General features: G+C 50.7%; 2 protein-coding genes across 3 annotated transcripts in view; one reads left to right on the top strand and one right to left on the bottom strand.

Moving 5' to 3' along the window:
* The window catches only part of SART3 (spliceosome associated factor 3, U4/U6 recycling protein), a 33,896-nt gene extending 31,401 nt beyond the window's left edge, over positions 1 to 2,495 (bottom strand). For both annotated transcript variants that reach the window (XM_024741441.1, XM_024741440.1), the window contains exon 1: positions 2,167 to 2,495. In XM_024741441.1, coding sequence (XP_024597209.1) covers positions 2,167 to 2,478 — 312 coding nt within the window. In that variant the 5' untranslated portion in view covers positions 2,479 to 2,495. The remainder of the gene's footprint in view (positions 1 to 2,166) is intronic.
* A 1,316-nt stretch (positions 2,496 to 3,811) lies between these two features.
* ISCU (iron-sulfur cluster assembly enzyme) lies at positions 3,812 to 10,382 on the top strand. The gene is made up of 5 exons (XM_024741566.1): positions 3,812 to 4,069; positions 5,615 to 5,728; positions 6,617 to 6,727; positions 8,301 to 8,379; positions 9,867 to 10,382. Exons 1-5 carry the CDS (start codon positions 3,956 to 3,958, stop codon positions 9,950 to 9,952), a joined length of 504 nt encoding a protein of 167 aa, XP_024597334.1. The 5' UTR covers positions 3,812 to 3,955; the 3' UTR covers positions 9,953 to 10,382.
* Positions 10,383 to 16,650: the final 6,268 nt, after the last annotated feature.

The raw sequence follows: 16,650 nt of genomic DNA, 5'->3' as shown, positions 1-16,650 counted from the left end.
TTACCAATTGGCACAGCAGGCTCAGAGCGCTGACATGACCTGTAAGACACCATGAGGTGCCACTTTTAGTTTCAGGCCAAAAACACAAATGGTGGGAAATCTCCGCTTTTGTTACATGGACAGATACTACTAACTGCGAGCTTTCATAAACACACTCAGGGCGAGAACTGGAATTTGCAAATACGCCAAGGCCGAGGGTTTCACAGCCCTCTCTGGAAGTTACCGGCCATCATGCTCCACCAGGAGAGTCGTTACAGCAGGAACTAGAGGCTGTGGGATTAGGAGGAGGTGGGAGGGAGTTTTGGAAAAATTGGAAAAGTCCATTTCTAGACCCTCCGGAAAAGAGGATAAAGCCAGAGGCTCTTCGATTCACCATCACCTGCCAGATCCCATCCTGTGTGGTCACCTTTGGTGGCCTGAGGCAGGGCTGGCAACTGCACAATACCAGTAGGCCGGTGGCCTCTGCCCTGACCCACCCTCCTCTCTAGTAAGCTGGGTACCCTCACCTCATCAAGGACTTAATCGCTCTGCTTCCAAGCCTCCCCTTCCCCTAAAAAGGTAATCCTCTTTCCCCTACCGAGTAAGCTAATAGCTCATTGAAAGGCCCAAGGCCAGAAGAACAGATTTCCACCAGGACAGGGACACAGTCCGCCTGGCACCTCGTATTACACTGCTGAATGAATAAAAGACTGAATGGACTTCGGCGTGCTTATTTATAAAAAGCAGAAATGGTAACCACCTGCCTACCCCCAGCTGGTTCAGATGCAATGACAAGTGGGACAGTATACCAAAAGATAATATAACTGTTTCACAACTTAACAAAAACATCACCTCGAGGGAGGACGTTATAAGGAATTTCACACCCAGCAAAGTGAGAAACCCAGGCTAACAACCTCACATCACTAAGTAATTTCATAGCCAGTGTGGCATTCAGTCCACAGACAACCCTGAAAAATTCAAAACCCCTTACGAGTGACTAAGCAAATCATTTCATCATTCCTTCTGTGCCTCAGTTTCCTCATCTGTAAAATGAGAATGTGCTCCATCTGTTTGCCCCTCCAAATCCACTCCACCCTCTCTCTTCCCCGTCCTGTGACCCACTGTGTGGACCACACTGATGAGGTCTCTTGCTTCCAGCAGACAGCACCAGCAGACTGTTTGGAGAGAGGCAGAGCAGTAGGTCAGGGTACTTCTTCCCCACCCCAATCCCTGATGGGAAACTGGGGCCGCACCCCTGGAACAAACGTCTCACCTCCTCTCAGGTGCTGTCTCCACACAACTACTTGGAAAACCAGTCCCTCCCATCACCTCTTCAGGCCTAAAGGTGGACACCTAAAGGTCCTGCTACTACTAGCCCTGGGGTACCGAACCTTTACTCCTGATTTCCCTGCCCTAGACACAGCAGTCCCTTTACTGACCTTTTCTCAAACTTTCTTAATCTGAATGTGCCACCTACTTCTTGCTGGAATCCTAGATTACACAAGAGATACCACCACCTGTATCTCATAAGGTTACAGGTTAGAAATCACGTAGCTACTAGTGCCAGGCCCCGGGCTTTAATTACCATTATAACAAACCTATGTGCGGAAATCGTTTCTCCCAATTTACAAATGAGGAAGCCGAGGCTGATAGAGATTAAGAAATTCGCCCAAGCGCACGCAAGGGTGGAAGAGCCAGAACTGGGGCCTTAGGCTCCAGACGCTATCACCGTCACCGTCAATACTTTCCCGACCACGCCATAGTTCATCAGCGTCGTCATTCCTACAGGCAAATAACTCTCTTTTAGAAATAAAATGTTATTTCTCGTGCTGGACAGCTGAACGGTGTAGCTAAAAGCGGGAGTTCTGGAGTCGTTTCAAAGTTCAAAGCCTGTCTCGCCATTTGCAGGAATTGTAATCTTGAGCAAGAGAATTCCCTCCACCAAGAGCCTCAGTTTCCTCCCATAAAACGGTAACTACACTACTTCCTTCAGCCGGTTCTTGCGAGGGTTCAATGGGATAACGGTTGCAAATCACCTGGCAAGCAGTAAGCGTTCGAAGGACGGGAGACGCGCTGATGAATTGCGCTTCGGCGGCCTTGGCGGCTTTATTACCGCCGAGGACAAGGGAGGCGGGCCTGGGCCTGGGAACCTGAGGGAAGGAGCCCGCCGCCCACCCCCGCGCTCACCTGCTCCTCCAGCCGCTCGATCTCCAGCTGGTTCTTCTCCTCTTCGTCGTACTCCCACTCGTACTCCCCCGGGGAGCTCTCGGCCGAGGAAGCCATGGCGTACTCCTCATCTCCATCGCTCTCACTCACGCCTTCCTCCTGCTGGTCCCACTCCGGCCCTACGGTCTTGTACGTCGCGGCGGCCACGGCCCGCGATAACACCTTCCTCCTCGTCCTAGCCTCCTTAGCTTCAGCCTCCTCCCCCTCGGCCTTGGGCCCGGCCTTGGGCTCAGCCTCCGCTTCCGAAGCCGATGCTGCGGCCGCCGTCGCCATCTTGCGCTTCCAGTGACTCCCGGGTCCTCACTCTGCCGCCGAAGACCCACTGAAGTAGAAGCTGCCCGCGGCGCGCGCCTGATCAAAACCGCGCTCTCCTGCCACCTAGAGAGAAACTGTGAGCCACGGATGACGGCGAAACCTCGAAATACACGAAACTCATGCTATTTTATATACTTTTAATAGTTCTTGTTGGAGGAAAAAGAACTCACTAACAGGGCATGTGTTTCGCCACAACTTCAGACAGAAGTTGGGTCCTTAGACAGGAAGTGGAAGCCATAGAGGAAGTCATGGAGTGAGCGTGATGATTGACATTAAGGGTTTGCCGCCATCTTGAGAAGGTCAAAATGATTCTTGGAGTTAATGCCTTACCGCCTATTCTGACCTGGCGCGTGGTTCAGTCCCCCCAGTAACTGAGCCTCAAATGCAGAGAAAAGTCTAAGTCCTCGGGGAAGGATCGATTGCACCATTCATGAGAAAAACTCACTTCCCAAAGAGATTCCTCTCCTTTATGTAATGCCTGGTGCCTAGCAGTTAAATACACGTGCGTTTTGTGGTTTTATAGGATCATATTCTGCAAACCAATATTAATAAACTACATTAGTAAACATTTACTTAGAATCTCTTCATTGCCATGCCTTGTCATATAAATTGTGACAGTTTGCTTTTTTATATAGAAAGAAATAGAGTCAAACATACACACTTTTTAAAATCAGGGCAAAGTATTCGTTTAGCTAAGCTTTCCACTTTGACGTAGGAAAGCTAAGCTTTCCACTTTGATGTGTCTATTTATTGCCTTTCTCCCTCATTAGCAAGCTTAATTATGTCAGAAGTTATATGTTTTTCTTTCCGTTGGATTCCCAAAGCACCCTGACAAAAAGTAGATACTCAACACATATTTGCTCAATGGATGAAAGAACTGTCCTTGAATTAGTACAAAAGGCAAGATCGAGGTTTAGAAGGACGCTGTCATTCACCTAGGATCACACAGCCAGTTAGGAGCAGAAACGGGATTCCAACTCAGGATTGTTCAAGTTTGAATCCCAATTGAGTCTAACTCTCCGGGCAACCTAGGACAAGCTACTACACCGCTCTGATCCTCAGCTTCCTAAGCTGCAAAACAGGGCTAAGAAAGGTGGACTGGTTGATCCTCTGCGCATTCCGGCGGTGGACTTTGTGAACGCAAACTTGGGTCCCGAACTCCAGCCCGAAGGCCCTCAGATCCAGAACCCATCACGGAGGACAAACCCTCCTGCGACTCCAGACCTTTGGGCTCCGCGTCCAACCCGGGCTCCGCGCCCCGCCCGCCCCGGAGGGGCGTGGTCAAGGCGGGACCAAAGCGCGTACACGTGCACGGAGCGGGAGGGCTCAGGCGCGAAGTCGCCGGGACGTTAGAGTCAGCGCGCTCCAAGCTAGGAACAGACTCGCGCACGCGCCTCGGTCTCGCACTCGGCCTGCGCAGGCGCAAGCCCGCAAGATGGCGGCGGCTGGAGCCGGACGTATGAGGCGGGCGACTTCGGCACTGCTACTCCGGGCCCCGCGTCTGCCGGTCCGGGAGCTGTCAGCTCCGGCTCGGCTCTATCACAAGAAGGTAGGAGCGGGCGGGACCGGGCGGGGGCGGGAGTGCGAGGACAACCGACAGTGCGGGCATCCTAGCGGAGGCCCGGCCTAGGAAAGACTCTGCGGGGCCTGGGAACTGCGGGGCCCGAGAGGCCCCACTGCGACCCAGGGTACGGGCCGCCCCGGGCCCCAAAAGAGAGGCCGTCCCTCGCGCGAATCCGCCTGGACTAACTTTCCCTTCCTGTGCAGGGGCACTAACCGCGCCTGAAATAAAAATGACAGCTCCTGCTCATCTAATGGCCACTGCCCGTGGGCCCGGCCTCTGGCCGCGATCTCGTGCATCCAGCCTTTAAACCCCCAACAGCCCAGGAAGCAGGGTTCTGCAATGACTTGCCAGCCCGACACACAGCGGCGCGGGGTCCGGCTTCAGCCAAGGCTACCGCCCTGGCCAGGTGACCTTGGGCAAGTCAGTGCCCTGCGCTGAACCTGTTTCCCCACTTGTCAAATGGGGTCTTATCAGCCCCCCGTACTCGAGACCATGCCTGCGGAGTCCTCGGCAGGGTGTCTGGCACAGGGAGGCCACTTAGGGTGATGTTACTGTTGCAGGAGCTCAGAGCCTCCGAGTGGAGATGGACATGTAACGAACAGTCATAACGTTTTAATTTTTGTTTTCTGTTCGGAGTGGTGGTGAGCTGTGAGTAGAGATAGGTGCATAGTTTGCAGCCTTTAACTTCCGGGGGTGGGAAGTCCCTAAACATGAGACTCTCTCACTCGGGAACCGGTTGACTAAAGAATGCGGTGAATCAACCCGGGGCAGAAAGTCCAGATTGGACATTATCTTGTAGGTCCTTGGGCTTGGAGTCAAAATCCGTGGTTGGATAGCTGGGGTGGAGGTGGGGGAGGGGACTGGAAAGATCGGGATACTTACTGCTAACTAGTAAACAAGCCTCAAGGTTTTTAAAGCCTTCCGTGTGCCAGTTTGAATAGATGTTTATTCTGTTCAGGCTTCCGCGCGTTTCCCCACGGACTTCACTCCTCCCCGCCCCAGGGATGTGTGTTGTTGACACAAGCCTTTCTACCACCAGGGTGCGCTGCTGCACCAGAGAGATTTCAGGGCCCTGAAATACAGTAATGAGATATTTATTATTTATTTTCGCACACAAAGGGACGTATTCCATAGCCTTGTTCCTCCTGTAACAGTCTCCTTGAGGCTTCTGGGAAACCCTTCCATTTCTGGACCATACTTACTTTTAGGATTTTCGAATAGTAATCATTACCCTTTGAGAACAGATTTTCTTTGGAAATTACAAAAATGCTGTTTGAGCCCAACTCTGGTGACTTGGGTGGTTAAAGGTCAAGTAATTATTTGTGGTTCAAAACCCTGCGGAATTAAGACAGGATTTTGCTGATTTTTTGCCACTCTCTGGAATCTCTGAATTCATTCCCAGGTGAAATTTGGTATTTAGTGATGGCCTGCCAGGTTCAGCTTGCTGACTTCAAGGACTTTGCCATCAAAGTCGGGGAGACCAACAGCAAAAAAGAGTGACTGTGATTTCTGTTCACCCTCTCGTTTCAGGTTGTTGATCATTATGAAAATCCCCGAAACGTGGGGTCCCTTGATAAGACATCTAAAAATGTCGGAACCGGACTGGTGGGAGCGCCAGCGTGTGGTGATGTCATGAAATTACAGGTACCCCTGGTTCCCATCTTTACTGGTGGTAACGGTGACCCCTTTGCTCGTACAGTGCTCCGTAGTTGACAGCATTTACGTGTACAGCATTGCATCTGGTCCCCATCTCAATTCCTGTGAGATGGGACAAGTCAGTGTTATAAATGACTCGAGCAGGGGCTGAATGCTAGTCACACTAGTAAACTACGCTGACCCTTTCTGACACAGTGAACTGATCTCACCTTTGTGCTCACTGTACCAGCCTAAATTCCAGTTTAGCTAAGTGAAATCTTTTGTGAATTTTACCAATCAAAGGAAAACCACAACTGTTCAGTTAGCAATCCCCAAAGAGACAGGAAACGCAATAAATCAAACCTCCCCCACGTTGGAGATGACATGCAGGTAGTGCCCGGCGCTCTGGGTGAACCATAGCTTTCTCCACATCTCCTTCGTCACCGTGGTGGGCAGCTCGCCAGACAGCTTCATGACTATCTTGGAAAACAGAAACAAGGCAGGAGTGAACTACTACATGCAGTCTGGCGCCAAAGGAAAAAGCATTATCCAGAGACCTTTACTGCAGACTCTCCCGGTGTTTAAAGACGCACATTGACCCAGCAGCTGGGAGGAGAACCTCATAGCCAAAAATCAGGCTAGGGTTGGGGGCGGCAGGAGGCATATTTTTTGGTTGATCTTTACTAGCTAGGCCTGTATAATCCTGTATAGTTCCTGCTTTTATCTTCTCATCACTGAGCTCTTTGGAATAGAGGAAACTCAGTAATTAGTGCCCAAACTTTTAAGTGCGGAAAGCAGGACCAAAGCTGTCAGGGAGGGAGCGCCCCGTGGGCCTCCATGAGCACCAGGTTCTATGGGGCACACCAGAACCTCTGCTAACTCCTGCCTCTTTTCTAGATTCAAGTGGATGAAAAGGGGAAGATCGTGGACGCCAGGTTTAAAACATTTGGCTGTGGTTCTGCGATTGCCTCCAGCTCGCTAGCCACCGAATGGGTAAAGGGGAAGACGGTAGGTTCCTGCAAACTAGAATTAAGTCACATTCTCCACAAACCTGGCTCTCAGTTAAGGGAAGGGTCTAGTGAGTGTAAACAAACAAACCAAAAACCTAAGTTTTTTTTTTCTAAATATGCTAAGAATTTTCTTTTTCATTTTGCTTACAGAGGTTTTTATTAAATTCTTCTCCACGTTGGGAATTACGGATAATTTTAAGTGTTTTTTAGTTTGGGGTTTTTTGTTGTTGATCATTTTTATTTGGGGGTTTTGGTGGTGTTTTGTTTTTAACTAAATCGAAAAAAGATCCTCACTTCCCCCTCTAACACAATAGAAGTGAAAACAAATCTTTGGCTTTCTCCAGGGTCACCGCTGTTATCATTTCTTAGAAGTCTAAGTCTGCTCTGGGGGCAGTTCTGTTGTGGTTTGTTTTGTTTGTTTCCTCCCATTGTGCTTCAGGAGGGAGTGCAGGTGGCTTACAAGGATTCATGAAATAACAAACTAGCCTTTCTAAAATCCTGTTGCCATTAAAACCTCTCAGAAAAACCAAACTGCAGGTGCTCACCTTTGCAGCCCCAAGGGCCCAGGTTCTGGGAGCTGAGTCACAGAGGTGTGTGCCAGGCCTCTGGGAGCTGAGTCACAGAGGTGTGTGCCGCCGGCTCCCCGTGGCTCAGGGCCTCCTGGCCGGCAAGTTCCTCAGGGCCGGGGAAGCAGAGACCTAACCTGTTCTGGCCGGAGGTGGCTGTGAAGTGATTTGTCCAGAACTATCCTCAGGGAAAGAGGAAATGAGACAGGGCACCTGTGCTCCCAGGGCCTGGTCCCGTGAATGTGATCAGAAAGTGGGGACAGGGCCTTTCTCAGACCCTGAGAGACTCCCATCTGAGTTTCCAGCAACAGAAGTTGAAGCATAATTCAGTGGAGTTAGTGGACTTGGGAGATTGGGGGGCAGGGGGGGAAATCGCTTTCCTTAAGGCAGCGGGGCTCCGTTCCATGTAGGCCTGCCTCCTGTTATGCCCCTGGGCTCTCGACAAACCCCAGGCATCCTTTTTAGTCTGCCTAGAGGAGAAAGGTTCTCCTTGGGGCAGGGGATGAGCCCCAAGAGCTGTCCTTCCAGAAGCTGTCTGTGCCATTGGCCTGGGTGCTGCCAGCCTGGGTGCCACCCCTCCCGCCTCCCTGACGCCATCTAGCACTTAGGGTTGACGGGATTTATTCTGAACATTTAGTATAAGGACACCAGAGAAGCTGAGAGTCACAAAACCAGCGTAGAACATCACTGCCTTTTAAAAAAGGCTCAAGTTGCTGGCCTCAAGCAGATCCCTCAGAGACTCCTCCCAGGGTCCACTCCTGGCTCGTGGCAGCATCTCTGCGGGCCTGGCTCACCCCAGCTGAGCAATGCAGGTGCGTATACTTCGTACTTGAGGAGCCCAGCTGCAGCCTGGACGTGGAAGTGGGAGTCCTCTGTCTGGGGTTATTAAATGGAAAGCGTCCCCCACCACCACCCTGTCGTGGGGGCCTCTTTGGCCCTTTTTATTTTCTGTTCCACCAGACAGAGCATCACTAAAACTTCCCGTCTGTCCCATCTGCCTCTCAGGTGGAGGAAGCCTTGACCATCAAAAACACGGACATTGCCAAGGAGCTGTGCCTCCCGCCTGTGAAACTGCACTGCTCCAGTAAGTGTCCCCTCCAGGATGCCGATGGGCTCGGACAGTTAGGGCAGTTTTGTAATGGCATCCACTTGATTTGTGACAGGGGAACGGCGAGTCCTTTTGGGTCGAGGAGTCCACCTTTACAGCCTCCGAGGGTTACAGCTCATGGAGTCCGTTCTCACAGTCTCCAGAGGGTTAGAGCCCAGGGTCTCACTGCGGCCTCCAGGGGAGTCCTGCGGGGGTGGTGTGGCCTCACTTCTAACCCTCAGGAACGTCCTCCAGTCCCCAGAGGTGTCATTACCTCTCCCCACACAGAGGAGGAAACGAGGGCTCAGGGTAAAGCCCCCCAGTCGCACAGCTCCTCAGTGGGAGGGCCAGAGTCTAAACCCCAGTCTTTGATTCCAGAATCTGTGCTGTTCACCCGGCTGTGGTGAAGTTGGGACCAGTAAAGGAGAAAATGCCGCTTTCTCCGTAATCCTGTTTGTTGTGCATTTCCTCACTTCCTTTCCAGATGCCGTCACTGTCGGGGTCTGCATCTGTGCTTATGCAATGACTAAGCCCAGTTGTGCAGTCTCCCCTCTGCACTCTCCCTAAGAGAAAGCCCAGATGCCTAAAGGCTTATACTTGGCTTTCCATTTCAGTCTAAAGCTTTTCAACTCTCAGCCTTCTAGGGGAAGGAGGTTATGGGAAACAGTAGCCTAAACTTATTGATGGAGATTTACTGACCAAATTAGTTAAAAATCAGCAGAGGGCCAGGCCTCCTGCCAGGGTAGGACTCACAAGAGAAGAAGTGAGTGCCGCGGCAGGGATGGAGGTCTGCTGAGACCCGAGTTCTTTCCACTTGCGCTGGAATTTCAAATACCTGTAAATAAAGGCCATAGCTTGTAAACATTTTCACATGGTTTCAGAGGAACCCCCCGCCTTTTCATTAGGCCTTCTTGGGTACTGAAACCTTTAGCCAACGCTCTCTGCTGTCATTCCAGCTCTCTCAATGTTTATTTTCCCCAAAGCCTCCCTTTTAATATCGACTCCAAAATAAAAGTTTCCCCACTTGGGATCACTAGAGAGTGCCGGCAAATGCCATCCCAGGCACAAACTGCCACGACCTAAGTAATGCCATCCAGCGCCACCAGCGTCCACCGCATGTATCCTGACTTCCCTGAGAGCAGCTGAGAACTGACGTCTGTGTGTCCCTCCTGTGCGTCAGACACTTCATGTATAAAGCCCTCACCCTATCCCAGCAAGGAAACATGATCGCCCAAGAGGCTAAGGAGCTATCCTAGAACCTCGGGTATTTGCCGCACAGTCTGTCCCCAGAGCCGCCCCGCAGGAGGGATCCGGCTCAGGAAACAGCCATCGGCCTGCAGGCCTGCTCCTCGCCCAGCACCCTGGTGAGGTGACTCTGTTAAGCCTGTCCCAGCACCACTACCTCAGCTCTTAAAGATTCTCTTCCTAAGACTGTTCCTGCAGATTCTAGAAACTTAGGCTCTCTTTCGTTCTCTTACTTCCAGTGCTGGCTGAAGATGCCATCAAGGCCGCCCTGGCTGATTTCAAACTGAAACAAGAACCCAAGAAAGGAGAGGCGGAAAAGAAATGAGCTCCCGGCGAAGCTTCTCGCAGGTCACATGGGCTGCTTACCACCCCCCCCGCCCCCTGCCCCCACGCCGTGCAGTCACATAGGTGTTCAGAAGCCCTCACACTACAATAAAAGCACTATGAGATCCGCACAGCATTTGCTGTTCACGTTGTAGCTCTAATGCAAGCAAAATACACAGTCTCGTTGTTCTGAATCCTGTGGTTTCCTGCAGCTCACTTTCATCGCCTTAATCTCGTGTATGTCTATTTCGAATTACGCATATGGCCCCCAAACTGAAATCGGTAGGTTTGGGCAGTCGTGAAGTGCACAAACACCTAATTTTACCTGAATCTACTTTGGGGAAGGTTACCAGTAGAATGCCTTGGTAGGACCAAATACTGTACATAAAACAGATTTGCATATATATAATAAATAAAGGAATATAAAGCAGTGTTTGCCTCTGGTAAGCCTTGTCTCTTGGGTCCCTCACTCACCTCACAGGGCTGCCCTCAGCCCCTGGGGGTTTGTTCACAGATGCTGGACAGTGATGACTCGTGCACCTTTCCCAGCAAACTGGGCAGTAAAGAACACGCATGGAGATTTTAACAAAGCCAGATGTCGATAATGTTTTCTGAAACAAGGCGGAAGATGAAAGGAGATGGCCATCACTTTTCATTCTTTACAATATAACAGGCTGACAACTCAAAGTCAGTCCAGAAGATTCTGTCTGTAATTTCACTAGTTTGTGAAATCCTGAAATCTGAGCAACAATGGCTTGGACGCTACCCTAAAGCTGTGGACCAAATCCACAGAGGCCTGAGGGATGAGATTTAGATGCCGACTCCTAGGCCCGGGGTTCTGCTGTAGGTCTCGTCAAGTAGTTCCAATACCCGACTCTTGAGAACCTCCTGGGTGGTTCTGTGTGGAGGAGGGTGAGCCAAGCCCCTGGGAAGAACCTTCTTTTGTCCACACCTGCACAGCTGTGACAAATAGTTCACTGGGAACCGTCTACGTGTACAGTGACCTCAGGTTTAAAAACATACGTCCCTGACTCAGGGACAAGTAACAGCTGTTCTAACCACTGTTCCTCCTACCCATCTGGCCCCAGGGTGGACAGGCAGGGGGTGCCATGCTGAGGCGCCCACAGTCACGCACCAGCTAAAAGCCCCACTAAAGGCCCAATTTTCTAGTGAAACATGATCTCAAAATGCCAGCTAAGACTCAAATCTCCAACTTCAAAAGTAAGATGCTTTTGTTTTTCCTGATGTTCAGGCATAGGCTGGCTGCCTCTTCTCTTAAATATACCTTCTTTGTTTAAAAAAAAAAGCAAAAAAAAAAAACAACTCTGGGTTCTGGGGAAGGACACTGAACTTCAAAGGCCCTTCCCCCACCCCACCCCCCAGCCTGCGGGGAAGCCCACAGAGCAGGGCCTTCATCAGAATCTCAAATTAGAGCTGCTGGGTGGAGCCATGTCACATTGTCCCATGTGGCATGTTCTACTGTTTAATTCACAGTCCCTCTAAGGCTGCGCTTCTCTCTTTATTATATGTGACCGCCCTGCAATTCCCCACCGCTGTTCTTTGTGACTTTTTTAAATGAGACATTTTTGTCCCGGTTACATCCTCTGAGAGCTGAGGCTAAATTCTACACATCAGAAGCTGCTTGTAAACAGCCACGGCAATATTACCAGAATAGCCCAAACCTCAAAATATGTGGACGTGCAGCTAAAAGAAATGAATATTTTCTTTGAAGTTCCATTAAGAACACAGCTAGTTTCAACCACGCGAGGGCACCGTGTCCCCTTCCTTGGGTGAGCTCAGGTCCAGAGATCTTGGCATCCTGTGGACCTCAGCACCTCCACATAAACGCTTCCAAGGGGGACCCCGCCGTGTAACTTACAGCAGGCTCACACACCCGTGCTCTGAGCCAGACTCTTATATTTGTAATCCCGTCCATTCTCAGGGTGGCCCCCTGGGGTGGGCGTTATTTCAAACAAGGAAACTGGCTCAGGAGGTCAGCAACTCCCAAGCCACGAGGTTGGGCTTGGGCTGGGTGACCCCAAAGGCCATGCTTCTGCCTCATTTCCTTCTGGCAGAACTCAACACCGTCCGAGGCTCACCTGTGCCTTGAGCATTGGCGGGAAGGTGAATGCCCACGCAGGGTGAGCCCTGATCCATTCATTTGGCCAACTCACCTCCACGCGCCACGGCCCTGGCTGCGCCTCAGTCATCCAGGAGCCCAGTTTAACTCCAACGCCTGATTAAATCTGATGCTGTGTGGGTGGGGCTTGGGCACTGGCATTTTTTCAAAGCTCACCAGGAGTTTCCAGGGTGCAGCCTTGAGTGAGAACCACTGTGAAGTACTCTGCAAAGCAGTTTGCTGAAATGATTTCCGTGGGGACTCAAGGTCCTGGGAGAGGGTGTCACTTCCCATCTCCAACCTCCCTCTCTGCCCCTCCCACCCCACACATCTGCCTTAGTCTGGGCCTCCATCGTCTCTCTCCTAGCCTCCGCATTGGCCTCCCTGCCTCCAGCCTCACTGCTGGGATCCATTCCCCACTCTGACCCTGTCCCTCCTCTTTTTGAAACCTGTCCATGGCTGCCCGCTGTCCTTCCGACAAATTCCAAACCTCCTACCACATCGATCACTTAGCTCCAGCCACACTGAACCTTCCCTTCAGGCCCTATGCTGCACCCCCCGCCCGAATGCCCTCGCCAGGCATCTTCCCTTAACCTCCACTCAGCCTAGGAGCCTCATCTCAGATCCCACCTCCCCTGGGAAGTCTCCCCTGATTCTCCCAGGCTGAGCTAGGTGCCCTCTCTGTTCCTACAGTCTCTTGTCCTTCCCTGAGCCCGTAAATATCATGGATGGGTTTTGTACTTTACTCTTTTCTTATCTTTCTATATCATTACTCAGAGACTCTTTTTTTTTAATAATTTTTTTTCAATTTTAAACATAATATACTATTTTCAAAAATTCAAACAGCCTGAAAGGGAACAGGATGATATATAAGTTTCCTTGCCACCCCTACTAATTCCCCAATCTCCCTCCTCAGAGGCAATCTCTGGTACTTGTTTCTTAGGTGTCCTTCTGGAAATTTTCTAGGCATATCCAACCATACAAGTGTTTAAATAGACCCTGTTTTTTACACTAATGGTAGCAGACTACATATACTTCTATATCTTTCTGTTTTCCTCTTAGCTGTATTTCTCCATATCAGTTCCTGTAGACCTGCCTCATTCTTATTAATAGCTACCCAGCATTCCATGTATGATGGTTCATAATTTAGTCTTCTACTGATGACAGCAATTCAATTATGGGACCCAGCTTCTGGTACAGCTCTTGACTTACTAGGGGCTCCATGAATGCTTACTGAGTGGATGGATGATGGATGGATGCATGGATGGGTGGAGGGTATGTGAGTGGATGGATGGGTGGGTAGATGGATGGGTGAGTGGGTGGGAGGATGGCTGGATGGAGAAACAGAGGCTCAGAGAGGTGAAACGGCTTGCCTCAGATGACACAGCAAGGAAGTGGTAGGTTAGAGCTCCAGCTGACGTCCTCTGCCCACCTCCCACCCCCACCATGGCTATGACCACATCTCTAATGTAACCTTTCCTAGATGTTATTCCTGGATTCTGGCCACTTGGGACCACACCAAAATGCACTTTCACAGCTTCCCATTAAGAACTGTCCTGTCAAAACTAGCTGTCTCTATCATGGCATCTTCTTAAAAGGCCAAGCAAATGAGGGGTGACTTTTGATGACTAAGGCCCCTTGAACTTGAGACAAGAGAGGAGACTCTATGTCCATCCTCGTAATGGGACAGAAGACTTTCGGGTCCCACTGAGTCTTGGTAGAGTTAGGGGGACCCTGCAGATGAGCCCCAGCCCCAGCCGGAAGATGGATGTGAAGCACATCTCTCATTGGTGGCTTTGGGGCCTGTCCACTTGTTTCCTCCATCCCTCAAGATGGTATCAGCCAACCTCCCCAGAGAAGACCGTCTCTGCCCAGCAGCAGGGTACAGCAGAGTGAGGTGGGCGCGCTGGTGTCAGAGCCGGTGGGTTCAAACGCCGCCTACCCCGTGTGACCTTGAACAAGAGACTTCAACCACCCCAAATCTCCGTGTATTCACCTGCAAAATGGGACGATAATAGTACCTACCTGGTCTGGTTGACATGACCATTAGATGAGATGAAGCATGTAAAGCATGTGGCATATAAAAAAGAGTGCAGGGCTTCCCTGGTGGTGCAGTGGTTAATCCACCTGCCAATGCAGGGGACACGGGTTCGAGCCCCGGTCCGGGAAGATCCCACATGCCGCGGAGCAACTAAGCCCGTGTGCCACAACTACTGAGCCTGCGCTCTAGAGCCCGCGAGCCACAACTACTGAGCCCATGTGCCACAACTACTGAAGCCCAGGCGCCTAGAGCCTGTGCTCCGCAGCAAGAGAAGCCACTACAATGAGAAGCCCGCGCACCGCAACAAAGACCCAACGCAGCCACAAACAAAATAAATAAACAAATTTTAAAAAAAGAAGAGTTCATAGACGTTACTGTGATTGTCATGATTACGCATGACTCTTCAGCCCCAGCTACATACCAGACACAGTTGCTGCGTGTTTTATATAGATTAGCTCATTTATTTTGCACAAAAGTCCTAAAATTCTGTGATTATCCCATTTTACAGATGAAGAAACTAAAAGGTAGAGGGATGTGTCCAAGATCACAGAGCCAGGAAGTGGCTGCAGCAGGATTCCAGCCCAAGCTCTCAGCTTGCGACTGGTCTCTTCTCTCTACTGCTGTTACCATTATTATTATTAGCATCGGTCTTATTATTCCTCATAGCAACTGTCACTACTACTGCTACTGTTACTGGTTTTAAAATACTATAGGGAATTCCCTGGCGCTTCGGTGGTTAGGACTCGGTACTTTCACTGCCGGGGCCCAGGTTCAATCCCTGGTCCGGAACTGAGGTTCCGCAAGTCACGCAGCATGACAAAATAAAGTTAAATTAAAAATTAAATGGAATTAACACAATACAATAAAATAAATGTAAAGTAAAATACTATGACTTCCAGGCTTCCAATCTATGATGTCTTTGCCTTGAGACGCACCCTCCCAGCAAGGCCTCCAAAAGTACAGAAAGTCGTCGTCTGGCTGTCCCTGTGCAGGGGACACACAGAAGTGACTTCTGTCCCACGTGGCTTGATGGGCAAGCTCACTCCACAGTGCTTGGTCAGACACAGGGCACAGCCTCAAATACCACCAGCACCCTCCCCGCCCAGCTATCTTTGGAAATGTCGTGTTAGACACTCCAGCCCCTGGCCTCACCTCAGAGAAGCCCAGATCCCGGAATAACTCCAGAAGGCCCAGGCCCCCCAGGTGAGGACAACCCTTAATGCCCCAGAGCTGCTGGTGCAAAAGAGGTTCCAGGGGCCTCCATCTTGCCCCCCGGGGCCTCAGGCTGATGGATCAGAGGGAGCCCCAGTGGGGAAATCAGGCTGGACCCCCCCAAACACCTCCCATCACACACGGCCCCTTTGAACCGAACCACGGGATATGAAGGTACAACCTTGGATGGGGACCTAGGGACATGGGTTCTAATCCCAGCTCTGCCATGAGCTCTCTATGGGACTGTAGGCAGGTACATAACCTCTTTGAGTCTTGATTTCCCTTCCTGAAAAATCAGCAGGATACTAGCTCCTAAGTCAGAGGTCTGTTGTAAGGATTAAAAGAATGATCCCATGTAAAGTAAAAAAAAAGCACAGTGCCAGGCATGTAATAAGCACTCAATAAATGCTAGCTATCATCCCATCATCATCGTCCCTGTCATCACCACCATCACCCCCATCATCAACACCACCCCCATCATCCTCACCATAACCAGCCTCGATACTGTCACAGTCGTCACTGTCATCATCGTCACCACCACCATCGCCATCGCAATTGGCAACATCGTCATCACCAACATCAGCGGCAGCGACACTGTCACCATCGTGGTCACTGCCACCATCATTGTCACCAACGTCACTGCTATGGACTACATTGCACCCCCCTCTCCCCCAAATTCATATATTGAAGCTCAAACCTCACTGTGACTATATTTGGAGGTAGGGTCTTTAGGAGGTAATTAAGGTTAAATGAGGTCATAAGGGTGAGACCTTAAAAGCAGAGGTCTCTCCACACACGCTCAGAGGCCATGTGAGGACAAAGCGGCCATCTACTGGCCAGGAAGAGAGCTCTCACCAGAAACTGAGCCCTGTCAGAACCTCGACCTTGGACTTTCCAGCCTCTAGAACTGTGAGAAAAGAAATTCCTACTGTTTAAGCCGCGCCATCTGTGGTATCTTGTTATGGCAGCCCGAGCGGGCTGATTCATCCACCATCACCATCATCATCACCATCGTCGTCAGTATCGACACTATCACCAACGTCACCAACACCATCGTCATCACGGTCGTGATCATCAGTATCAACTTTATAAACACCATCATCACCTTCACTGTTACAGGTCAGATGCCCCAGAAAGTTGACTCTTAGATGGAGTTAACGTGCAGGGTGTTTATCCAGGAGTGTTCCTGGGATCAACACCTGTGGAAGCCTGGTTTGGAAAGCAGGAGTGGGCAGAGGGAGAAGGTGGGCAGCAGGGCAGCCCCACCAAAAGTCTCCGCTGACCCTGTGGGGAGCTCTAAATCTGATGGCCCCTCGGAGTTGTCCAG

Source organism: Neophocaena asiaeorientalis, unplaced genomic scaffold, assembly GCF_003031525.2.
Source record: "Neophocaena asiaeorientalis asiaeorientalis breed wild unplaced genomic scaffold, Neophocaena_asiaeorientalis_V1.1 scaffold648, whole genome shotgun sequence".
Classification (NCBI taxonomy): Eukaryota; Metazoa; Chordata; class Mammalia; order Artiodactyla; family Phocoenidae; genus Neophocaena; species Neophocaena asiaeorientalis.
The sequence above is the reverse complement of the archived record's forward strand: the minus strand, read 5'-3'. Positions and strand labels throughout refer to the sequence as shown.